The sequence below is a fragment of the Halichoerus grypus genome, chromosome 7 (assembly GCF_964656455.1).
Source record: "Halichoerus grypus chromosome 7, mHalGry1.hap1.1, whole genome shotgun sequence".
Taxonomy (NCBI): Eukaryota; Metazoa; Chordata; class Mammalia; order Carnivora; family Phocidae; genus Halichoerus; species Halichoerus grypus.
In genome coordinates, this window is record NC_135718.1 from 76,045,833 (window position 1) to 76,072,653 (window position 26,821).

General features: G+C 39.1%; 1 protein-coding gene across 16 annotated transcripts in view; it reads left to right on the forward strand.

The window, feature by feature from the left end:
- Positions 1-26,821, forward strand: part of CHRM3 (cholinergic receptor muscarinic 3) — a 479,705-nt gene that overhangs the window by 271,668 nt on the left and 181,216 nt on the right. The window contains exon 1 of one of the 16 annotated variants that reach the window (XM_078077764.1): positions 25,043-25,172. The exons of the other annotated variants lie outside the window; for them this stretch is intronic. Within the exon in view, the coding sequence (XP_077933890.1) occupies positions 25,141-25,172 (32 nt within the window). The 5' untranslated portion in view covers positions 25,043-25,140. Of the gene's footprint in view, positions 1-25,042; positions 25,173-26,821 lie in introns of those variants that run through there. 16 annotated transcript variants of the gene reach the window in all.

A 26,821-nucleotide genomic window follows, 5' to 3' on the forward strand; every position in this document is an offset into this window, starting at 1 on the left:
AAAAGAAGAACAACCAAAACCCAAAACCAGGAGAAGGAGATAATAAAGATTAGAGTAGAAATAAACAAAATAGAAACTAAAAAACTAGATCAATGAAACCAGCAGCTGGTTCTTTGAAAAGATCAATAAAATTGATAAACTTTTAGCTAGACTCATCAAAAAAGGGGGGGAGAGAGAAAGAGAGGGCTGAAATAAACAAAATCAGAAATGAAAGAGTTGAAATAAGAACCAACCCCACAGAAATACAAAGGATTGTAAGATATAATATAAAATATATAAACTCCCCAAACCAGGAACCCAAATCAGAAAGAAATAGAAAATTTGAACAGACTGAGTACCACAAAGAAATCGAATCAGTCATCAAAAAAACTCCCAAGAAACAGAAGTTCAGGACCAGATGGCTTCACAGGTGAATTCTACCAAATATTTAAAAAAGAGTTAATACCTATTCTCAAACTATTCTAAAAAATAGAAAAGGAGGAAAACTTCCAAATTCATTCTATGAGGCCAGCATTACCATGGTACTAAAACCAAAGACACTACAAAAAAAAGAGAACTGCAGGCCAATATCTCTGATGAACATAGAAGCAAAAATCCTCAACAAAATATTAGCAAACCAAATCCAACAATATATTTAAAAAATTATTCACACGATCAAGTGGGATTTATTCCTGGGATGCAAGACTGGTTCAGTATTCTCAAATCAATCAACATGATTTGTCACATCAATAAGAGAAAGGATAAAAACCGTGTGGTCATCTCAATAGATGCAGAAAAAGCATTTGACAAAGTAAACATCTGTTCATGATAAAAAAAAAAAAAATCCCTCAACAAAGGAGGTTTAGAGGGAATATGCCTCAACATAATAAAGGTCATATACGGAAGACCCACATCTAACATCATACTCAATGGTGAAAAAACCAAGAGTTTTTCCCCTAAAATCAAGACAAGGATGTCCACTCTCAACACTTCTACTCAACCTAGTACTAGAAGTCTTAGCCACAGAAGTGAGATGACAAAAAGATTTAAAAGGTATCCAGATTGGTACAGAAGAATTAAAATTTTCCCTATTTGCAGATGTCATGATACTGTATATAGAAAATCTGAAAAACTCCATCAAAAAACTACTAGAACTGATAAATGAATTCAGTAAGGTTGCAGGATATAAAATCAATGTACAGAAATCCATTGCATTTCTATACAATAATAATGACGTAGCAAAAAGAGAAATTAAGAAAACAATCCCATTTAAAATTGCACCAAAAATAATAAAATACCTAAGAATAAACTTAACCAAGGAGATGAAAAACCTGTACTCTGAGAACAATAAAACACTGATGAAAGAGATTGAAGACAACACAAACAAATGGAAAGACATTCCATGTTCATGGATTGGGAGAACGAGTATTGTCAAAATGTCCATACCACTCAAAGCAATCTACATATTCAATGCAATCTCTATCAAAATGCCAGTAGCTTTCTCACAGAACTAGAACAAATAATCCTAAAATTTATATGGAACCACAAAAGACCCCAAATAGCCAAAGCAATCTTGAAAAAGAATAAAACTGGTGGTATCACAGTCCCAGATTTTGAGACCTACTACAAAGCTGTAGTCATCAAAATAGTATGGTACTGGCATAAAACTAGACACATAGATCAATGGAACAGATTAGCAAGCTCAGAAATAATCCCATGATTATATGGTCGGTTAATCTTCAATAAAGGAGGCAAAATATACAAATGGGAAAAAATAATCTTGTCAACAAATGGTGTTGGGAAAACTGGATAAGCTACTTGCAAAAGAATGAAACTGGACCACTTTCTTACACCATACACAAAAATAAACTCAAAATGGATTAATGACCTAAATGTGAGACCTAAAACCATTAAAATCCTAGAAGAGAGCACAGGCAGTAATTTCTCTGACATGGGCCATAGCAGCTTTTTTCTAGTTATATCTCCTGAGACAAGGGAAACAAAAGCAACTATAAATTGTTGGGACTATATCAAAATAAAAGTCTTCCTCACAGCAAAGGAAACCATCAACAAAACTGAAAGACAACCTCCTGAATGGAAAAATATGTTTGCAAAGGACATACCTGACAAAGGGTTGATTTCAATACATATAAAGAACTTACACAACTCAATACCCCCCCCCCAAAATCTTTTTATTTAAACTGGGCAGAAGACATGAGCAGACATTTCTCCAAAGAAGGCATACAGATGGCCAACAGACACATGAAAAGGTGATCAACATCACTCATCATCAGGGAAGTGCAAATCAAAACCACAGTGAGTTATCATCTCACACTTGTCAGAATGACAAAAATCAAAAACACAAGAAACAACAAGTGTTGGCGAGAATACAGAGTAAAAGGAACCCCTGTTCATTGTTGGTGGGAATGCAAACTGGTGCAGCAACTGTGAAAAACAGTATGGAGGTTCCTCAAAATATTCAAAATAGAGCTATTCTATGATCCAGTAATTGCACTACTAGGTATTTACTTAAATAAAACAAAAACACTAATTCGAAAAGATATAGGCACCCCTATATTTATTGCAGCATTATTTCCAATAGCCAAGATATTGAAGCAGCCCAAGTGTCCATCCACTAGATGAATGAATAAAGAAGATGTGGCATACACGCACACACGGGAATGTTACTCAGCCATAAAAAAATGAAATCTTGCCATTTGCAATAACATGGATGGATCTAGAGGGTATAATGCTAAGTGAAATAAGTCAATCAGAGAAAGACAAATACCATATTATTTCATTTATAGGTGGAATTTAAGAAACAAAACAAACGAGCAAAAAAAATGACAAACCAAAAAACAGACTCTTAACTATAAAGAACAAACTGATGGTCACCAGAGGGGAAGTGAGTGGGGGGATGGGTGAAATAGGTGATGGGGATTAAGAGCACACTTATCATGATGAGCATTGAGTAATGTATAGAATTGCTGTATCAGTATATTGTACACCTGAGACTAATATAACACTATGTGTTAATTATACTGGAATTTTTTAAAACTGCAAGCTTTTATATGTTGTCACTTATATTGGAAGTTAAAAGTTATTAAGAAAATAGATCACCAATGTTTTCTCCACCAAAACAGTAGGTAATTATGTATGGGGACAGAGGTGTCATTAATCTTTGTATGGTCATATTTTGCAGTATGTACATGTATCAAATAATCACGTTGTACACCTTAAGCTTACATTGTAAATCACTAATATCTCAATAAAGCTGGAAATTTAAAAAAAATAAAAAAGAATAAATAACAAAAACAGGTATTATAAGAAACAATATAATGAGCTAAAAATTATCTGTGGCTAGAACTAGTATCCAATATGGCAGCCACCAGCCACATGTAACCATTCAGCGCTTGAAATGCTCTGCAAGTGTGAAATAGACCATGTTATGAAGACTTACTATGAAAAAAATGTAAAATACCTCATTAGTCAAGTTTATTTGATTAAATTTTGAAATTATATTTTGGATATTTACGGTTACATAAAAGACATTATTAAATGTTTGTTTGAAAAATGCAAGTTCTCATTGGGGGAGTAATGTAGGTATCTTGATCGAAGCATAAACACTTGTGTCTTCCTTGTGTGGTTCATCTCTCACCTGTCATTTTTGACAACATTGTGACTTAGGTTAAGATCCTGAACCTCTGTGAGTTTCAACTTCTTCATCTTTAAATGAGGGATTATGAAAACATTCCCCTCCGAGGGCAAAGTGAAGTTTAAACAAGAAATACATGTAAAGTATTTACAGAAGAGTCTGACAGGTAGTGAGCACAAAATAAATAATAATTCATATTGTCTTCTCTTAAAGCACACGTGTTCGGCATCATACTGGTACATTTCTGTAGTTCGCACTTGTAGGACCTGCTCAGAGTGTGATCGATATGTGTGTTAAGAAGAAAACATGATTTTTTATTTTGGTTTTGTAATACTAATTTTTCCTATTAACTGACTCATACATCTTTGCTGTAAGAGCTCAGAATATACAGAAAAGCATCCAGAAGTAAACAAAACAACCGTCAATCCAATGACCCAAATAGAACCACTGTTAAGCATGTTTTAGAAGGGAAGATAATTTCAGGGAAAACCAAAGTAACACAGGGGATGGACAGGGGATGGATTTGGGTTGCAGAGAAACCAGTCCCTAAGCAGGGAAACCAGTGGAGGGGAAGGAATTGAAGTTTAAGAGAGAAAGAAGCAACAGACTTACAAAACTATGGTAGTTTTAACCAGGACTGAGACCCACTTTAATATTCCAAAGACTAAATAACTAAAACACATGTCCTTGCGTAGAGTCGAGTCACCCTGATGGCACCATTTCCCCCATAGTATTCGGCCATTCTACTGGCAGGGACATCACCAAAGCTGGTTTATACAGATAGCTACACAGAGAGGGGTCAAGATGTACACATATCCACCACTTTCCAGTGTTTTCCCTGGAAAAATAAACTGGGAAAAGAAAAGAAAACTAAATTCTCTAAATCATTCCCTTCATACTTGTGACATCAGTAACCACTGTCGTTGGTGGCTGGGGAGGGGAAAACTGGCAGCATAAAAAAGTAGGCAGAGAAGGTGAACTAAATTTGACATACCTGGCTTTGTGCAGACAGAACTGGAGAATTATTCATACACAGGGGCAATTAAGAAAAAAAGATTCTAAGAAAGGAATGACAAACCAAGTTTGTCAAATTCATTTTCTAAAAACAGGCATTAAGAGGTAATTATTATTTTGTAGAACCATGCACCATGACAGGTATTATGAATGCCACGATGTCTACACTTGACATTACTACATAATTAAGAAGAGATTATTTCAGATCTCGAGAAATCACTCTCCTATTTCCTTCTCAAAGGTCATTATTTCTAAGTCATTAATCTAAAATGAAATTTAAGGTAGCATATAGGAAAATAGCTTAAAAGTTTAAAGCAGATTTATTCTTTACACCCTGCGGTAATTTAATTTATGGTTGTGGACCCCTCCAAGCACAGAATCATGCCCACCTGATATCCCTGATACTCTGGAGTGCTACTCGGTATTTCATCAACAATGAGGGAAGTGAATCAGTTGCATTTCTTTCTTTCTTCTTTTTGTTTTGGAAATAAAATACATCTTGCTGTGAGGCCAGTAAACTATTCAACAGTACATGGGATTTAAAACACAATAAATATAATGTACTTCCAGTTAAGTATACACTTAACTGGCAGAACTTAATTCTTCCGAATAGAAAAGCTAGGGCGCCTGGGTGGCTCAGTTGGTTGAGCGACTGCCTTCAGCTCAGGTCATGATCCTGGAGTCCCTGGATCGAGTCCCGCATCGGGCTCCCAGCTCGGCGGGGAGTCTGCTTCTCCCTCTGACCCTCCCCCCTCTCATGTGCTCTCTCTCATTCTCTCTCTCTCAAATAAATAAATAAAATCTTCAAATAGAAAAGCTAATTAACTAGAACACATTCCCTTACTTAGGAGGAGCCACACTGATTTTCCCATTGCCCCTATAATGGTCAGCAGCTATCTTCCTGCAGAAACAATGAGTTCAATAAACAGTTACTGAGGGTCGACTACGTGTCCTATGGGCTCTGTCTATGGTGTGTGGGTAGCCAGGGTCCTGGTTGTCTGGTCTCGATTGCCCCTCAGGGCCATTTGTGTAACAAAGATAGACTCTCATTCAGTTTTTTTTTTTTTTAAGATTTTATTTATTTATTTGACACAGAGAGAGAGAGCACAAATAAGAGGAGTGGCAGAGGGAGAGGGAGAAGCAGGCTCCCTGTTGAGCAAGGAGCCCGACAGGGGGCTTGATCCCAGGACAACTGACTGAACCACCCAGGCACCCCTCTCAATCAGTTCTTGATGAGCTGGTTAGCAGGCATGTTCCCACAAACTTAATTCTTTCAGCACAATTTTAAAGTGGTACATATGTATCTATTAAAGCCTGGAAAATAAAAAGGTTTAAAAAAAAAGAAAAGGGGCGCCTGGATGGCACAGTCGGTTAAACGTCCAACTCTTGGTTTCGGCTCAGGTCATGATCTCAGGGTCGTGAGATTGAGCCCCGCGTCAGGCTCCACGCTTGGCATGGAGTCTGCTTGAGATTCTCTCTCTCCCTCTCCCTCTGCCCGTCCTACTTGTGTGCTCTCTCTCTAAAATAAATAAATAAAATCTTTAAAAAAATAAATTAAAATATTTAAAAATTTTTTAAAATAAAAGAAAAAAGAATAAAAACCATTCATAGTCTGACCACACTGACATAACCACAGCTTAGCATATTGATATTTTTCTCTGAAGATTTTTTTTCTATGTCTGAGTTTTTTCTTGCCATGATTTTAGTAATATTGTATGTGTAATTTCTGAATCCTCTTTTTTCTTTAATCTATCAAAAGTATGTTCTGCTCTATTACATAGTTTTGGAAACCTCATTGTTGAGTGGTCTTATGGACTGAATGTTTGTGTCCCCACCCCCACCCCAAATGCATATATGTTGAAGCCCAAACCCCCAGTGTGATAGATGGTCGTCCACAGGCTAAGAGAAGAGAGCCTTCACCATGCTGACTTGGTGGGCACCTTAGTCTTGGACTTTCCAGCCTCCAGAACCGTGAGAGATAAATTTCTGCCATCTAAGCCGCCCAGCCTGTGGTATTTTATTATAGGAGCCTGAGTTGACTAAAACAAGTAACAACGTCCTATACGGTTTCATTATTTCTAATTATTCGTAGGTGAACTCTGTCGTTGTGGTATACATCTTTGTGTGTGTAAAGTATTTTTCTCTAGTTCACATTGCTTCCTTTGTGCAAATTCTCAGAAGTGGAATTATCTGATCAAAGAGAAGAATACTTGCTAAGTGTTTGTAAATTGGTTGAACCAAATTGCACAGCCAAAAGGAACATAGAAAAAGCACATCTTCTGCCTGTCAGTGCTGAACAGAAATACATGACAAAAACCCTCAAAATATTAGTTAGAATATCAGAACTGAATTTGAAACCAGCCTTAAGAAAATAGGGAAGATAGTTAGGTTTATTTTCTTTTGTGTTTCCTTTTTCCTATGCTTGGTTTCCCTCGCATTCAGCAGGATTGTATTTTCCTTCGCTCGAAGGAAAAAGAATCCTGGATTCCTATGCCTTTAGATCTTTAATTCATTCTTTCACGTACGAAGATGGTGTCTGATAATTAGAGGCTCATGAAAGAAATGCCGGACAAACACTCTGGGCTCTTCCCTCACCAAGCCCTGTACCTTTCTGTCAGGATACCGGTGTTCTCTTCCATCCTCTCCCACTTGAGACCTCGATGTCATCCAGTGTTAGAATTTTAGATTTGCGAAGGATCTCAGAGGTTATCATCCCAACATCCCATCCACTATGAGTTATTCTCTCTATAACATCCTCACCAAGTGTTCGTTTAACCTCAGTGTGAGCATCCTCAGTGCCCGGAAACCCACCATCTCACTGGTCAATTTCATTTGCTGATATCCATCCTCTGGAGGGATCACAAACAAATCTAATTCTGCTCTAACTTGAAAGCCTTCAGAAATTTGAAAAGAGCTGTCAAATAAGCCTTGTCCTGGATAAATCTTATCAGTCCGTCCCCTGTCCCTTGGGTGATATGGTTTTGAGTTCATCCCCAGAAAGCTCTCCTTTGTGGGCATGTTCCTGTTAAAGCAGTTGTCATAAGCCCATAGCCTACAGCCTGGCTTTTGATCCTTGAGTATTTGGGAGGGAAAAAAGAAAAAGAAAGAAAGATCTGAGGGGCTTTATTTCTTTGGTTTGGCTTGTTCCTCCCAGTGTTCTTGCTCCTTGAAGTTATTACTCATCCAAGTTACCTGCCAACTTTTAGACGCATTTCTGTTTGTGACCTCTGTCTGAAAGGGCAGGTCCCTCAACTGAACACAAAACTGTAGGTCTGATTTGAACCGCTGGGCGGAAAAGAGAGCTGTCATCTCCCTCATTTTACTGACATTCCATAAATGGGTTGAAATCAGTTTAATGCATGTATCAGCCGTCTATACGCTTGGCTTTTGTTTACTCTTCATTTATCTTCTTAATAACAGCTGAAGTTCCTAAGGCTTTTTTCCACTGTTTCTGTTGAGTCATTTCTCAGCCTTGATTTTGTGCAGTTGGTTTTCTGAACCGAAGCATAGGACCCTGTACTTCAGATTACTGAGCATCTCCTCCTAAAGTCGGTCCACCAAGGCCAGATTTTGAGAATTTTGGTGTCCTGGTCCTGTCAGTCCTTCGCAGGATTGTGCTCTCTGTGGAAAGCTTGCAATCTCTGTCCTGTCCTGGTACACTGGTGAACAGGACCCGATGGAGGAGACATCCACACTGAGGGTGTTGCAGACCCTCGTCTTCCCCCTGGACTCCACATGTTCCTTGCTCCTCTTTGAGTCTGTTCTCCTTCCTCAGGCCTCGGCACCAGTGTGTGGTCTGACTTGAGAAGGGCCATCAAGTTCTCCTCTTCATTCTCATGATTGAGAGCTGTCCCTCATCACATTAGGCCTCAAGTTTTGCCAGCAATTACCTACCTCGTTTGGCTAGCTGACTCTTACTCTGAATTTTCGTCCATGCTGCATGACATTGCCCTCCCATTTTCCTAAAATATCTCATTCAAATGTCTGTTCTGCTCCTGAGATTTTAATGCACATTCTTCCTGTGGGGAGTGTGGGCTCAGTGACCCTGTTCCTTTCTGACCCACCCAGTGTTCTGGGCAGCCTGGACTCTTAGAGACTTATATATGTTTCCTCCTTCTTGCTCCATTCCTTGCTCATACTATTTCTTTCACCTGGAATATTCTTCAGACCCCTTATCAACTATCCAAATCTTACCTGTTCTTTAAAAACCCTATTTAGTCCCCTTCCTCTGTGTAATGTATTTGCTCTGATCCACACTAATCAGCCTTAGGTCAACTCCCCAAGATTCTATTATCATTTCCTTAATTGTTCCTGTTGTGTTAACATTCCTCATTCTGAGCTGGAGGGTAAGCACCTTGAGAAGGGGCCATGTCAGTTAATGCTTTGTCTACACACCTTTCCTGAAATAGCATAAAACATATGGTGGATGCTTGGTGAATGTTGCTTTTGGGTTGATATAGTTACCCTTAAAGGTATATGGTGCTTAAATTAATCACTGATCAATTGCACAATTAATTTGACTGTGGAATTTCAGATTGAGGACAGTATTTGGGGGCAATTTATATCCAGCCCTTCCAACAGTTCTGAAGAGCCTTCTACTTGCCCCGTGACCATGGCTCTCTCAGATTCAATCCTGGCTTTCCTGTGAAAGTAGAATACTGTAGGTAGTTCTTGTTTTGAAAACCTTGTACATGGATTTTTCTCTTTGTTGAATAATGGGTGCTACTCGAGCTAACTTTCATAAATACCGTTCACAACATTGCATTCGTGATCACTGTATGTCTAGAAAAGTAAGCATTGTCTGTCTCTTTGGTTTTTTTCTTCACTTTAATTTCATAAGGGGCATGCAAAATAAAAATACTTTAGTATTATAAAGGGCTATAGAAACTTCTTGTCTTATATGTTAAATCAGTGTCACATTTACAAAAATAAAATTCACCTCATTTGCTGCATAATAACAAAACATGAATTCAGTCCATCGAGTTTCTATGGAGACCTGAATCTCTATTCCAAAAAAGTGGCACATGACAGGTAACTTACTTTGTTTGTCGTGATTTTCAGTGTTTTTATGTCAGCCTCACATCTAGTCTTCAATAGATACCGTATGTGGATTGATAACATTTTAAACTACTTCCAAAATTTCACAGACTCTTCTCCCGTCCTCCTATATCACATGTTGTTGTCATTAATTCAAAGTTGTATCACCACCACAGAAATATATTGATTAGGCCCCTCGTTAGACATGGTGCTGAGCTCAATGTTAAAATAAAGGAAGCAGCATGGTTGAGCCATAATTTTGCTCTCCTGGGAAACTCTATTTTGCTTGATTCTCTTTCTGGTTTCCCTTTCTGGATCCTAGGGTGACAGAGGAAGTTTCTAAATTGTCTGGAGATTGCATATCCCCACATACAGAAATCCTTTTAGCTAGATGAGTTAGCTTTCACTGCCCCAGTGCCTATGGACTAAAAGCAAAATATGGGAGTCAACTCCAGGTCCTGGTCACATTTGGGAAGTGTTGTGTTAAGGAAAACAAAACGATGAATGCTTATTAATATGATCTTTACTGTCTTGGGTAGAAGTGTGAGAAATGACTACAGTACAAATCAAGGAATTCATAAAGGCACCCAACTAATGACCGTTACCTGGTGATCATTCATTTCTTTTGACCCCCCTATACATGTCTTTTATTCAAGCCAAAGCAAGCAAAGTCTTACTGCTTTTGTAAGATGATAACATAATAAGCATTATGTTGAAACTATCCCAAGTTTGATATACCTGTCTTCAAAGCTTTAGGCCGGAAATGTTTTAATCAAATTAAGTACAAATCAATAGATAGAGATATCACTTTAATAAGTGATAATGTCATCTTGTAAGCTTTAGTTGGTGAATCCACTTCAAACTTGTATTTGATTCACTCCTATTCAGAATGTATTTATTTATTAATTAATGCAGGGACTATTCATTTTTGCATCATATTTGACATTTCAGCTAGAAAGAAGGGGAATAACTTTGGGGGAATAATTCTTTGGGTGGTAATAAGCATTTAGCCTCTAGGCTTTTCATGAAGGTCACAGAGGCTTTATCCAGCTTTGTTCATTTTAATTTTTTTTAAGATTTTATTTATTTATTTATTTGAGAGAGAGAAACAGCACAAGTGGGGGGCAGAGGCAGAGGGAGAAGAAGACTCCCCACTGAACAGGGAGCCCAGTGCGGGGCTTGATCCCAGAACCCCAAGACCTGAAGGCAGATGCTTAACCAACTGAGCCATGCAGGTGCCCCCCAGCTTTGTTCATTTCAAAGAAGAAATGATGGTGTGAAAATTTTTGGAAATGCCCTCCCACAACCTTTTGAAGATACTCTATATCAACTACGATTTCCGCATAAATAACTTTGAAGATAAATTACTCAAGAACAGCACTAGATGCACCTGCAGACTAAAAGCACACACCCATGTTTAAGTGGGTCTGCATCCAGTACCAGTGGAAAAGTGTGGGATGAAACAAGTAATGAATGGGAATTATGAGTGGGCAATTCTTTCTTCCACTGAACTGATGAATCAGTTGAAGAAAAGACCTTTCAGCTGAACTCTGACTTGAACTTTTGTATTGATTACAAAAAGGGAAAATGTGGTACACCAGATCCAGGGAGAAGATACAACTTGAAAGGACATGGAGAAAAGAAACCATCAGAAGTATATGTTAGCTTCTTATCACGGAAGCAGAAACACAGTTCACCACAACCTTTTCCCAAGTAGCTGGACTTCTTTTGTGCAACTCAGATAACAAAATAAACATGACGTATCTTCTCTGTGCAGAGCACTGTGACCACCATCATGAGCAGTACCAGAAGGAGGAAGGGGTAGTCCTCACCCCATAGGACTTGGTTTATTTGTTAGAGGAAGATATGTATACAAGTAACAACAAGGCAAGGTAGAATTTATTAATATTTATAATAAAGATACAAATAAAGTGCTACAAGGAGCATGGAAGAAATAAATTTATTCCAGCTAGCCATTTTGCAGAATTTAGGGTGGAAATCATCTTCGGGCTAATCATAAAAGATAATGAGGAATTCTATAGGCATATATGACATAAATAAATTTTGAAAAGTGGGAGTATGGAACATGGCTGGGGAGAAGCAAATCACCCTTTTTGAGTGTAGTTCAAGTTGTTACTTTACTAGGACCACTGCAACAAAGTATCACTGACTTGAGGGGCTGACCCAGTAAAAATGCATTGTCTCGGAGTTCTGGAGGCTGAAGTCTGAAATCAGTGCTGGAAGGATGGTTCTTTCTGAGGGCTGGAGGGAAGAATCTGTTCCATGCCTGGAACCTCCCTTCAGGGGGCTGCCTACAACCTTTGGTGTTCTTCGGCTTGTAGATGCATCACCCCAATCAATCTCCACCTTCATCTCCACCTGACCTTCCCCCATGTGTTTGTGTCCAAATTTCCACTTTCTACAGGGACACCAGTCACATTTAAGACTTGCTTTAGGACACCACCCTAACGACCTCATTTTTACTCAATTACCTTTGTTAAGATCCTCCTCTAAATCAGATCACATGCTGAGGTCCTGGGGTTAGGACTTCAACACATCTTCTGGGAAGGACACAAATCAACTCACAAGAGTATGTAAAGGAGAAAAAAATGACAGGCTGGGAGGGAGATTCACTATATATATATCTAGGGGCCTCGATTTTCAAAAGAAGAAGTGTAGACATTATTCTAGCATTGGAGCTCTGTGGCCAGTAGATGCAAGGTGTTTAAATTACCTTGGGATGTTAAATGAGCTTTCATACACAATTAGGATATAAAGTTTTGAAATGAATGATAGAGGTAGATGATATCGAAGATAAAAGAGAAATTATAATTAAATATTTTAAATCTGAGAGGAGGAGTTTGAATGTCAAGGAGGTTGGCTAATATATTGAGATGGAAGGAATATTAACTGAGGGAAAGAATTACCTTCATTCAACTTCCAAGAGATGGTAAAGACGCTGAATGCCGCAAGAACATTCCATGACCCAACGTGCAGACCATCTCCTCCCTCCTAATTATAATACCTGAAACGCTGTTGTCAAGCGCCATCTCCTGAGTTAGATGGTCTGTCTCCTTGTGGGTTTGAAGGGGTAGAATTTGTTAGCCATGAGGATTTCCACTACTTCCTGAAACTCAGCAACTAGAAAAAAAATTTTTACTGCCTTTCTGCTTCACACATCCCCTCCACACATGTGCATGCACACACCCAGAGACATGTGCTGACATACACATGTGTATATGAGTGATGTTGGGAAGCACTAAGAAGGTACTACAAAAACTAGATTTATTATCATAGTAATTTCCAGGGAAATGTGAAAAACAATGAGATTTTTCAGCTTGTGTGAGAAAAGTGAAGGCAGTGGACGGTAGGAGAAAGAACAGAGACTTAGAGTCTGGCGGGCAGCCTTGCACATGAGCTACGTCAACACTTTCTGGATGGCTGTGGACATATGAACTAATCTTACAAACCTTGGTTAATGTGTCACATAAGAGGGGGATAAATGTGTCCTAGACTCATTTGGACAATTTGATGAATGAAATGAGCTATGTGAAGAATACAGTAAGTGTTGTATATTTCTTTCATTATTATGAATTCTAATTGTCATAACCAAAAGGATTCCAGACATTTCTCCTTATAGATTTAAACATATGCTTATGCACAGACTGATTTGTGGTCTTGCTCATACGTTGAAAATAAATTAGCTGGACAATAAAAAATAAATCTGAATCTCTAGATGTAAAAACCCATAGCTGTTACAGGACTGTGTGATGAGTCTTAGCAAAACTGGTAACTATTGTTTGTGTAAAGCTTCCTTCAGTTTGTTTAGTTTTGCAGACCTAGCATGGAGCCCAGCATGGGGTTGAACTCACAACCCTGAGATCAAGACCTGAGCTGAGATCGAGAGTCTTGAACATTTAACCGACTGAGCCACCCAGTTGGCCCTACAAAACTGGATGCTCTGGATAATGAGATACTTGTTTTGGAAGTAAATAAAATCTACATTTTCAAATGAATATACCAGTGTTTGTTGGAAGAAAACTTCAGGAATGATTTTAAACTTTTTACGCAGATGTATGATCCTGGTCCCATGAAGACATTAATAACACAGAGGCACTGGTTTTGAAAAAGGATGTAAATAAAACATCCTCCTTTTTTTCATTGCTTTTGTATTTCTTGTACTCAATAATTCCAATAGACATTTTCTGGGCAACAGAGTTTGTCAGCAATTATTCTGTTGAGAATATAGAAGAGAAAACAGTAATTAAATACCTTCACTTATCCTACTTTATCCCTGACTCTGTAGCTAAACTTAACCATAGATTGAAAATAAACATACCTTGGGATAACTTAATATAGAAAAGTACTGGCTATCTTTGGCCTTGGAGCAATTTTTTATACAGTTATAGACATTAAATGCCTTTATGTATACTATTTTAGCTATTTCCTTCGATCTGTCTCTAACTTGGTAAATAAATACTATGGGATATTTCATTAAGCAAAATACCTACTCATCTCCTTAAGAAGGACTGTGTCAGTATCTGAATGTAGTAATTCTGGAACATGAAAGAAGATATGGCCAGCAGGATGTTTGAGTCAGGTGGTGGGTGGGGGATGGGTGAAAGAGGTGATGGGGATGAAGGAGGGCACCTGTCATGATGAGCACCAGGTGACGTATGGAAGTATTGAATCACTATTTTGTACACCTGAAACTAATATTACACTGTATGTTAACTAACTGGAATTTAAATAAAAATTTTAAAAAAAACATAACCAAAAGATGAAGCAAAACAAAATCCAATGCTAGCAATATAATACTATATAATGTTTTAGAAAGTAGAAAAAAATACTCATAATTTCACTCAGCTATTAACATTTTTATCCTTTTTCCTATTTATGATCAGAGTGTGTATAAAAGTTTACATATATTTTACAAACCTTAACTAAATTTCCCATCATACTGTGGACTTTTACATGGCTTCATTCGATAGATAATTCTCATTTTGTCTGATATATAATGTTTCATAAAATAGTCTTTCATCTAGCTGAGTATGTTTCTATGGTTGGGCATTTATAACGATCTCAGTGTTTCAATATTTTCAACATAATAAATGACCATGCAGTGAGCTTCCTCTTAAATAGCTAAGGATTCATCATATCTGTATTGCCTCAGAATGCAGTTCCTGAGGTCGGATTATTCAGGTTTTCACTCCTCAGAACCAAGAAAGAAAATATACTTCAAATTATATAAATGTCTTGGCAGAGTTACTGTGAATGTGTGTGGATTTTTGAAGAACAGACACCCTTAAAATGTAAGCATTAAACATTCCATGAAGAAATGGAAAATTAATTTTCTGAGAAATTAGGCTATCCAAGTGGATATGACTTTGTGAGCCTAAGCCAGAAGAGGCAGAGAAAGCTTTTCTTCCATCCTGGAAATGGAGTTTATGAGTAAGGTATCTATTTCTATTTCTTTTGTGAAATATGCAAGGTAGCTTAAGACAACTGCTCCTCCGAGGCTAGAATGGTTAATTAACGAAGGAACTTTCAGGAATGTCCAGCTTGTCCTCCACTTGGGTGTCGAAATGGTTTCCAAGCCTGAGGGCTAAAGGTAGACTTGAAGTTATTTATCTGTTTCTTTCACTGGGCTATTAAACTGTTTCATCTGTAGCGGTTTGTTCTTCAGGTCCCATGACAAGTTCAACATTAACCAGCCTTCAAGGTCTGTGTTGGCAAAAAGACATAGCCATTAAACACAAAAGAGCTTACCCAAAACATACTCTTTCTATCTAGTCCTGCCTGGTTATTTACGTATCCTAAAAAATATAATGCTTTCTTTTGCTTCCTATTTTCTGCAACTCAACTCAGTATTTATCAAAGGTTTTAGCCCTCAAACCCACTCACGTTGAACTTCTTTCAGCTTCTTGAACACGTGAAGCTTGTTCCCACCCCAGGCCTTTGTTTTCTACGTCCCCTGTCTGGAATGCTTTCACAGACTGCCCTCTGGGGAGCAGGGGTCTAGCTGTCTCCACCTCAGGCAGCTTTCACTGACCCCCGGATCTAAAGTAGTCATACCCCTCACATCCCATCCTCTTCTTTTCCAGTTGCTCCTTTGACCCTCATAACCCACTTTATTTTTTCAGCAAAGCAGCTGGTATTACAATACAAATTCAGTTGCAATTTTGTGTCCCCTATTGGAATAAAATTCCCTTTAATTACTGACTTTGTCTATTTTATCTCTATACCCCAAGCTAAAGCAGCCCTTGCTATGTTGCAGGGACTGTGTATTTGTTGAAATAATGATGAATGAATGAATGAATGAAATCCTTCTTGTAGACATGGAACAGCTGAAAGGCATTTACAAGTCCCTTTATCCTGTTCAGTGGCTGCTTTGGGAAATCCTATTGTCAGAGACAGGTTTTTAAGAGTTCTCTTTGAGGCAATTTCTGCAATTTATGATTTGTTGTGAGATTTTTATGAAGATAGCTAAATTCCAGATAAGCTTAAAGAGATAACCGTTGGTATACCTAAAGTCTTCACTCCTAACAAATATTGCTCGATAGCAAGGCGACCTTGTTTTACTTTATCTTTAAAGCCTAAATGTTTTTAAAAAGTCACTGTAATAAATCAAAACCATATTCACATCGTGGTAAGTTAAAAATGATATTAATTGGCATTTGGCGTAAAATGTCATTGTATCGTGGGATACTACTAAAAGAGACTGCAGTCTTATACCCTGGTCAGATAAGAAAGACACTGATCACAGTGTTTGTAATGGCAATTTCTTTTTACCAGTATTGACCTTGAAGGCTGGTTAATGTTGTTGAGCTTGTCATGGGCCCCCAGGAATAAACCATTGTGAATTAGACAATTTAATAACCCAACTAATGACTAAAAGATAAGCAACTTTTCCATCTATTGATATCTGTATATCATCTATATAACTATATTCATATCAAGGTCAATCACTGCAAAATTCCCTGATCTAAAGAAATTTCATAAAGTTGTAGTAAGTTCATATCAGTTAGTAAGGCAGATAATGCAAGAAAATGCATCCTAAGTAATGACAGAGCACTGTAAATGATTAAGATCGTTAGACCTGTAGAGCTGGATGTGCTCTGGGTCTGCATATGTGATGAAGGGGAGGGAGACGTGAAGAGGGGGGCTGAGGTTCGCTTCAGACACAAGCTTCAATTAAGCATGCAAATTAAAATAATTTACTGAGTATTATTTAACCAGGTATAGTATGGACAATTTGATGACTGTAACTGAATACCAAGTCTGGATTAAGTAATTTAATAAATTTTTCTTACGTCTCATTCTGGAGAAATCGCTTCTTCCCAAGCATAAGGACAATAAATAGAGTCTTTAGGTGCTGTCTCTGAGCACTCCTCAAACGTGTATCTAGCAGCTTTCACTGCCCCCCAGAATTCCTGTGCGTGTCCTTGGCCAGCTTCATTCATGCTATATCCTTTGCTTGAAAAGCTCTTCCTCTTCTCTTCCAGTTTTGTGTGGCTTCTTTTGAGGGAATTGAAGGGATACGGTCCTGAGTTTTCAAAATTTTGTGACCACTCATGCTCATCCTCCAGGACCTACTGTAAAAGCCACCTCCCGGGTGACACCTCCCTGAGTCCCAAGGTAGGATAAGGGAGCCCTTCTTCCGGGCCCCACAACGTTGTGCAGACACAGCCCCTATAGTACAGGTGAGATTCTCGGGCTTTTGTTCATTGCTTGCCCGTCTGTCTTTCCCTCCACACCGTGAGGCTCTGGGGTCATTGCATGGACCGTTTCTGACAGCCTGATGGTAAGCTGGAGTTTTCTTGCTCCTCTGAGATTCAGTAAACGGGATTTACCGCATCACCATTGCATCCTCTTAGAGTCCAGAGTTCTCCCTACAAGTCCTGGAATTTACTCAAGGGTTGATTTCTTTGTAATCACTGGTGTCTTCATTCCTAACTCCGTGTGTCCAGTAAAGATCTAGTGCCCAGAACCACCACTCAGTCCCTTCGCAATTTTCTTTCTACTTTCTCTGGAATTTGATGAACAAATTAACAATTTATCAAAGATTTGAGGGGTTTCCAGGAGAGGATCCTTGAAGCACACACAACAAACCTCCTTCCACCCAAACCTGAGTTCCCTGCCGGTCTCCCTCCCTCTGCCTCTCTCTGTCTTCCTTTTCCCCCTTAAAGCTATAACCAGATCCCTCCCCAGAACTCCCTCAGGGCAGCCCCTCCTAGGCCAAGGCTCCTCATCATCCCAGCAAATCCCATCCTCACTTATCCCCAGCAAACTTGTCCAGAGATTTTCCCAACAAAAAAAAGTTCTCCCTGTAAGAGAAACTCTCAGACAATCCAGAAAGAGAATAATTCCTTTTATCTCAATTACACGTCTTATTCATCTTTGTCATGAGCATAAGATCAAGATTTTTGTAGATGTTGAAAAAAAAAAAAAACTTTGATTGTTAATGTCTCCATTAAATCTGTCCCTGATCAATTTCAGGTAATTTTAAAAGTCTTCTATTTTAGTTATCCTTGCTTCTGATTTGAATGACTTCATTGATTGGTGAGCTATTTTAATTTTCCCTTTGCCTTTTACCAAATTCTTCTCAGATCAGAAGAGAAAAAAAGATGGTGTGAAAATCATCTCTTACCTAGGAAATATTTCTGTAAAATAAGTGAAATATATTATTTTGAAAAACTGAAAATACGAAAATTCACCTTTGAGTTTATTACTAGGATCTCAGACTAATAGAACTCTGTCGTTGGAAGGAATGAAAACCCAGAGGTCTTTGTAACAAGGGGCAGGGGAGAGTTTGACTCCCGAAAAGTCTCAACATTTTAATGAGTTCCTCTTGCCAGCATTTAGAAGAATATAGCATGATGGCACATTGCCTTTAACACCCTAATTGCAATCTCAAAAACGATTTCCCTTAAGAACCTGAGAGCAGCGAAAGATCTATTTTGTAAAGACTGAAGAGGACCCCCAAAGCACCAATAAATTAGAATTCATCTGTTAACTGTAAGGTGAAGTATTTCATGGACAAATCATGGAGAAATACCCACATTTTGTGTGGTAGAGGTGGCCTCAGAACCCCAAGACTGAAGTGACCGTTGCTGGACTATTTCTTTGCTTCCCTACATGAAATTTGACCACACAGTAAAGACATAGTTTTGCCCTTTTAATTTACCCAGGATAGAAGCAGAGGTATGATACAATGACAAGCCAATCAGAGGTTGTGTGTTTGCCATTTTAAAGCCCCTTTAAATCCCTGTCACAGGGCCAGTTCTCAGTGCCTAAAAAGGAAGTCTTTGCAGACAACACAAACTGAGCCTGGGCACAGTCTGCTTCTGTGAAGATTGTGTAAATGTTCTTTATGGGCATTTCTGTATGGTAGCAGACAAGGACATAAAATACTTTTAAGAGTGCTGTCCCATTTTCGGAGGCAGCTTAGCAAAATGAACGGATCTCTGACCTGGAAGTCAGAGATGTGATTCACCGTTCCAGCCATACAATTTATTATCTGCATTTCTGAGTTCTGGGTGCCAGTTTCCTCATCTGTCAATACGGACAATACTTGGCTTTATACTTAAACAATCGATTCTCTAGGAACGGTCTAGATTTTATTCTTCTTCATCTTCTTGTTCTTGTTCATCTGTAGTTGTGTCAGGCCCAGTGTTATTTGAGGAATCTGGGTTGATGGTGGGGATCAAATAACATGATACACAGCATAAACTCTGGATAAAATGCAGGATGATTAATGCAATTGTATTATCCGTGATGGTTATTGCAAATGCATTACTCATTCCGCAGTTTGCACAAATACCAACACCACGTTATAAGAAGCTTTCTTCTGTAATGAATTTGGTCATTCTCTGACCCCAGTCACATTTCCCCCTGGACAGAGAATTTTGCGATTACCTATTTTGTTCTGCTATGTCAACTAAAGCTAAGATGACCATGTGTCCCAGTTATCTGGAGACCTGCGCCATTTACCTGTGTTATTTTGTCATACTTGTTAATATTACCATCTTTCACTGACAAATACGCCCCAGCTTGCATAACGAATTATATTGCTACCCTGTTTGAGCATACATAAAGACTGAGAATAAAACTAGGAAAATGTATATAGCTCTTTATGCTTTTAAACCTTGATCTTTAGGCGAGACATACTGTGAAGACAACAAATTTCTCTTATATCATTTGAGTAACTCATCTGTCTGTGCCTCCCCGCGTGATGTTTACTAAATCAGGTTATATCTCTGTCAGAGCCTTCATTCCTGCATTTGAACTGCTCTCTGCTTGTCTGCAGGAAATCTAGTGTTCTCCCAGTTTCCCCACCTGAAGAAATCCTGGAAGTTCCCAGGATCTGCATTCATGCATTCAGTAAATATTCACAGGACTAGCACTGCTAGCATGACATAAACTGCTGGCTGAGCACTTGTTGTTGTTTTTAAGGTTTTGTTGGGTTTTTTAAGGATTGTATTTATTTATTCAGAGAAAGATAGAGAGCCAGGGAAGGGGCTTGCTTCTGTACTGAGCTTGGAGCCCGATGCGGGGCTCGATCTCATGACCCTGAGATCATGACCTGAGCGGAACTCAAGAGTTGGATGCTTAACTGACTGGGCCACCCAACCACCCCCTTGGGTGCACACTCGTGAGCAAGAAGGGACAGTGTTGGCCTTCAGAGAGGTCACTGTCTAAAGAGAGAAACAGATACTAACTACTGTATTGAATAAGTGTGTAGGGGTCAGGCTAGGAAAGAACACAAATGAATGGTCCCTGAAAAGGACCCTGAGAAGAAATGACAAGAGAGGTAAAGGAGAAATTCAAGACACGGTGATATCCTGGAAGCCAAAGCAAGAGAATTATAAGGATGGAGCTGCCAATAGGATCAGATTAAGTTGGTAATAACTGCAAAGTAGCCATTAGATTTATCAACTAGGAGGTTACTGATTACCTCGGAAATACCAACTTCAGTGAAGAACTGGTAAGAATTAAAGGCATATTTAGATTGGTTAGGAGGGAATGATTGAGTACACACTGCATTTTTAAGTAGGACATAAAAGGAAGGAGAGAGGGTAACATAACCAAAAGGGGACATAGGCTAGACATAAAGATTTTTTTTGTCAGTGTTTTTGTTTCTTTTGAGCGGGGCTTATGCGCAGTGGTGTCCTGATGAACCAGCTGGGTTGATAGCCAAACCCCCGATCTGTAGCTTTGGCCCATTGCCCCGGGGTCAGTACTCCCACCATGGCTGAGTCAAGTTGTCAGTGTGATATTACTGATGCAGATACTAGAAGAAGCAGAGAATCAGCCACCAGCCCCAGCGCAGCACCTCGCAGAAGCCAGCTCCATGGCAGTGGCCAAAGGTTTGTTTGCGGAATGAAACACCTCATAGAGCAGGTAAAGAGGAAGAGGGTAGCGTCAAGAATAAAGGTGGAAAGATCAATGTTGGACAAGAGAAAAGATATTTCTTCTGATGAGTTAAGAGGCAAAGAACTGGGTTAGAATAAATTCAAGAGAGGAGAAGGAGTTGAAAGAGTTATCATTTTGTTGGGCTACTTTATCTGTAAAATGAAATCAGGAAATGAAGGCTTTGCTGACAATGAGGAAATTACGGTTGGTATATATTACTGGATTGGAAGGAATAGTCAAAATTTGAAGGAAAGGTGGATGTGGTCAGATAGTTGGGCAGTGTTGGGATTCCACAGATCCTGAGGATCAGGGCTCTGTACCAGTACGATTCTGCGGAGCCATGTGGATTTTTCCAAAACTTACAAGTATAGGAACACAGAAATAAAACAATTGCATTGTTCTTGGGTTGAAATTTTGCAGGAGGATGTGGGGGGAGGACAAGAATTCAGGGAATCAGTGGGTACTGGCAAAGCTATGATGTCTAGGATAAAGAGTGAGAACAAAAATTAGAGCCAAAGGGAGTTTTTAGACTGAAAGAAAACGCTGCCTCTAAGAGATTCAAAGTCTTAATGAGGTTGTAGAACAGATGTAATAGAAATACAAAATTGAGAGATGAAACATGGAGAGGGTGCCCATTGGAGAATGTCTCAGAGTCAACAAGTGTTGTAACCGAGTTGTGCATGGCTATGAATATAACTTGCCGAAGCAGAATGAAGGTGTGGGGATCATGACAATGAGTAAGCTAGGGTGTTAGGTAGTCATTCAAAGGGACATTGAAGTCACCCCAGATCTTGTACCGGATATTAAGACTTTAAACCATGTGCTAACGTCTTTGTGAGATATAGGGGGCTCGATGAGATTGCAGCCATTTGCGGGGAGAAATGGGGTACAGTTGAACAGTGTGCTCCTTAGAAGAGAGCCTGTTTTATAAGAGAGTGAAGAAATAACATTTGTTAAGGTGGTAATGAAGAAAGCTGACCAATGGATCCTCAGATAATAGGTTTTCTTTTTTTTTTATGAAGAACCTGAACTTTAGGAAATATGAGTAGAGGGGGTTCCTAGGTGGCTCAGCTGGTTAAGCGTCTGCCTTCGGCTCAGATCATGATCCCAGGGTCCTGGGATCAAGCCCCACATTCGGGCTCCCTGCTCAGCGGGGAGGCTGCTTCTCCATCTGCCTCTGCCCCTCCCCACTGTTCATTCTTTCTCTCTCTCTCAAATAAATAAAATTCTTAAAAAAAAAAAAGAAAGAAATATAAGTAGGCACAGAGTAGAGCCCAGGTGCGGCTAACAGGGAACGCAGGGGAAGGCAGATCTTTCTGGATATGAGAATGCAGGGGAGGGTTTTGGTTGGTTCCTGTGTGTGTTTGTTTGACTTGGTTGAGGCTTCTCAGTTTGCTTTGATTTTAACCATCCACATAAGCATATTTGAAGAATGCTTGTCCAGAAGACAGTTGGGGAGTGACACTTTAGGGAACAATAATTGAATTGTCTTCAGTTCCAGAAAGACATAGGTGTTCTTAATCACGTTCATATGTCTTGCACGAAAATGTTGCCATGATACATCTTCCAAGAAAAGAGAAAGTTCAAGCGTAAGATCTAAGATGAATCATGAGGTTCTCAGAAAGTCTTTTGGATCCATTTCTCAACTGCAAATGCTGGGACCCTGAATAAGGCTGATACACGTGCCAGGTCTGTATGCTTGCTGAGGAAGTCACTTCTGACTTCGGAAGCAGCTAGTGGTATTTTGACTTTATCATGCTTGCACCGGGGAAAGCGTTGAACAGATTATTTTTGAAAACCCAGAACCTTGCTGGGCATTTCAGTGTCACAGAGGGGAGCTGGAGCCATTTCTTTGCCAGGAATTGAAATGTTTTTCATAACCGACGATTCCATCACCACTGAAAAATCCTAATACAACACTTAAGAGACCTACACACACACGTTTCTCATTGTGAGTAACTAAATGTGGTTGATGGTTATGATCAATTGGTTAGGGATTAGAATTCCATTTCTTCAGACCTGAGAAAAGACCCATGTAGTAAGGTCCTTGTGTGGCCAAAATTGGGGGTCGAGGTGCTCATAGCATTTCCTTTCTCAAGGTGGTTGACCCTTTTATGCTACCTGTCATTTCTGGATTAAACATTGTCCGGGAAATCCACCTCCACTGAGCAAAGAGCCAGCTCCCTTGCTTGAGTTTGATCCTTCCTCCTCTAAAATTGGCATTCCTTGAGGCCATGTCCTGAAATGACTCGCCCTGCTCTAGCCAAATGGTAGCAATCCGTGTTTAACTTCAGCAGTTGGCCAAGCGATCTCGTTTTATGTCATGTCAGTGTATATGCTGGTACGGATTTAACAGGATGGGGAGATTGACTTTTGTACATGTATTTCTACTTCATTTGAGACATGATTTTGTGTATGGACAAGCAAATGGTACAGGCGCAGGAGAAAGAGTAGCAACCATCCTATTATTTTGCCAGAACTCTCATGTGACCGTACCTAAGAATGCCGAGAAAGAGAACAGTGGATGTTACAACGTTCCTCTCAAATAATAGCAAAGCCTTAATGAACTGGTATACGGACCCACTCAGGATTGAAATGCAGGTTTCAGGGGTGAAACGTGACAGGTGGTTCATTGAACACTGCACAGAAGGTAAATTGAAGTGTATATTTTCCAATCACAATAGGAATTTTAAGTGAGTGGAATGGAATAAACCCAGTTTGGAATTCGAAATAAATTCAGCTTGGAATGTGTCTTAGAGACCCAAGGTTTACACAAGAGCTATACAAAACTCTCAGCATGAAACATGACACTAGGTGAAATTTTCCTGGTATCTGAGAACCAGATATGGGTTTCTGAAAGACCAGGGTGCAGACATTTGGTCAAGAGCTCTTTGTTTCTACTTGGGAACGGAAACATAGAAGCTTATTTAATACCCTGGGGCAGGAGTAATAGTCCACCTGATAGATGGAGTTGTGTACACTTTCTCAGAAGGTGGTATTTTTAGTTGGGTGTTACCAATAAAATATTTTCATCCTATTTCCATTTTGCTTTCTCCTGACGTCCACCTCAATAGTTCTAAGTAATGTCATAGATCACACGTAGTAAAACTGATTAGAAAAAAAGGAGAAGTGGTTAGAGAAAACTCAAGAGTCAACTTCCAGTAATTCATAAGTAATCACTAGTAGCAATTTACCTACCTTCTTGCCAAAGCTATTTTCTCAAATTATAGGTCCCCATGAGCTAGTAACTTTGCAGGGGAATCATAAAGGGAGACTAGACTCTGTGTGCAAAGCTGAAGAAGCAATTGGTAACTAACTATACATCTTTTCCAAGGTAAGTTCAAGTCCCCAAAAAGACTGAGTCTGCAGAGTTGAAAAACGTCCATATTTCTTAGGAGCTCAGAAATACTGGGTTAGTTGGGACGGCAGGCAGGTGCAAGGTGCAAGACTTGAAAAAAGAAATCATCTGTCAAATGCCCAGGAAAGGGGGAATGCCGACAATAATGGAGAAAATAAAGGGTGCAGGACTGTGGATTAAATGTTTATGCTTAGAGCTCGGGCATTTTGCAAGTGAAATGATGAAGTGGGTGAGCTCCCGGAACGCAGGATATGTTGAATTTACAATCAGGTTTAGTGGATTGCATGTTCTGAGTTTACAGTTGTTTGGAAGGATGGAATTAGTCCCTTGTACTGCATGTTACACTTTTCCACTTTAAACAGCAGCTTGTGATTATGTGGCCCCCATTTGCATTCAGGTAAAAACCAAGATAATGCCCTATAATTCCGCAAATATTTGTTTTCCTGGCAGTGACGGACCTGCGTGTTTTACAGTGTCAGGGGCTGTTCTAGAATGTTTACAGTTTCCACTGCTTGGAGCTTTCTGTATATTTATCCCTGGATTAGGCTCAGAGTAAGCTGATTTTATCAAACCGCTGGGTAATTTTGACCATTTCATCTGGCGATTTTAGTACTGTTGTTGCAGCTGACCTGTGTATGTAGGGAATTACTGGGTCACCAGCTCACGGAAACGCCTTCTGATTATGAACACACTTTCAGCATGCATGCATCGAAGGTAAGCAGGAAAAGAGAATCGCACCATCTACTTTAATGCCAGTGTTAGCTAAATAAAAGCGGGATTTCAGGCATGGGCCAGTTGTTTCTTCTTAAATTTAAATAGAAGTGCCGCGATTCAGTGTAGAAACAAGAGGTCTTTGAAGAACTGAACATTCAGATGAAGCAACCGTGTCCTTCAGACCACATCCTTCCTGCCGCCTGTGGGAAAGGGGTGGTATTTGTGTTGGGCTCAGAGCACATGCAGAATAGATCTGTGTGTATTTCCATAAATAAAAGGACATTGTGTGTGTATTTGGCACCTGTGATGGCAAGAGCTGTTGATTGCTTCCGAAAGCTTTGTTCCAAGTCCAGGATCAGCAGGATTTTTAAACACTGAACTAGGAACTGGGCACTAAAAATACATACACAGAAGACCTATGATAGCATTAAGTTTTGAAGAGCAGGGCGAAGACTTGCAAACTTTGTTATAGCTGTGTCCTTACTCTAATTATGATGGTTTAGGGGAAGGGATTTGACATGTCGTATATCCAACCTGCAGACTAATGAGCCGTGTTGTAGTAACATTTTGAGTTACTTGTTTGTTGTGAGGATGTCCAGAGTATAGAGAATATGAGCGTATGCTTTGCGAAAACCAAAAACTTTACCCTATTTATTTTCTTGGCTTGTATTGTTCATATCATGTTCATAAAGCCACTGGCAATTAATGATTTTGTCACTTATTCGGAAGCAAAGTAGCACCCAATCAAAAAAAAGTTTAAAATAGAATTAAAAGTTGTATTAAAAATTCGGCTTGGATTATTAAAATGAAATAGTAGTGCCATTTGCCTCCATCTTTCTCAAAGCGTAAATCAAGACCTTTCCATGTTGCAAATAGTTACCAAGTGAACAAACAGCTAAGTGTGAGCATATTTTAAATGCTCCTAATATTTCCAAATGCTTAATCCCAAACCTTAATGGGCTTTGTCTGTGGAGATATGGGAAATTTGTGTGTGTTTTTTTTTCTTTTATGCGATTCTCCAGAGCTTTGACTATAAAATGCATGGAACAGGCATGATTTAAAAAGAAAACAAAGTCCTATGTAATTCATGTTGGAAATCATGACTATTGTTAGGTCTCCTTACATATGATCAAAGGGGTCATCTCTTTGAATATAATGAAAATAAAGACAAGTGATACCCCTTAGGTCTATCTGAATGCAGTTTTTTCTGTGTGAATAAAATTTCCTTCTTTAAACATCTCCGCTAGGGGTGCCTGGGTGGCTCAGTCGTTAAGCATCTGCCTTCGGCTCAGGTCATGATCCCACGGTCCTGGGATCAAGCCCCACATCGGGCTTTCTGCTCAGCAGGAAGCCTGCTTCTCCCTCTCCCACTCCCCCTGCTTGTGTTCCCTCTCTCGCTCTTTCTCTGTAAAATAAATAAATAAGATCTTAAAAAAAAAAAAAAATCTCTGCCAGAGAGTGATTTTGTTGAGAGGCAGTGTGCATTTTTAAATTTTATTTTTGTTTTATTTACATTTGACTGAAATGGACTTGAGAAGAGCATTTATTTCTTTAAGCAAGGGTCTCCATACATTATTATAATGTGGAAATTATGTATTACGAAATTGAAAATAATCATAATTTTATTCAAGTTACCCAATTAAAGAAGT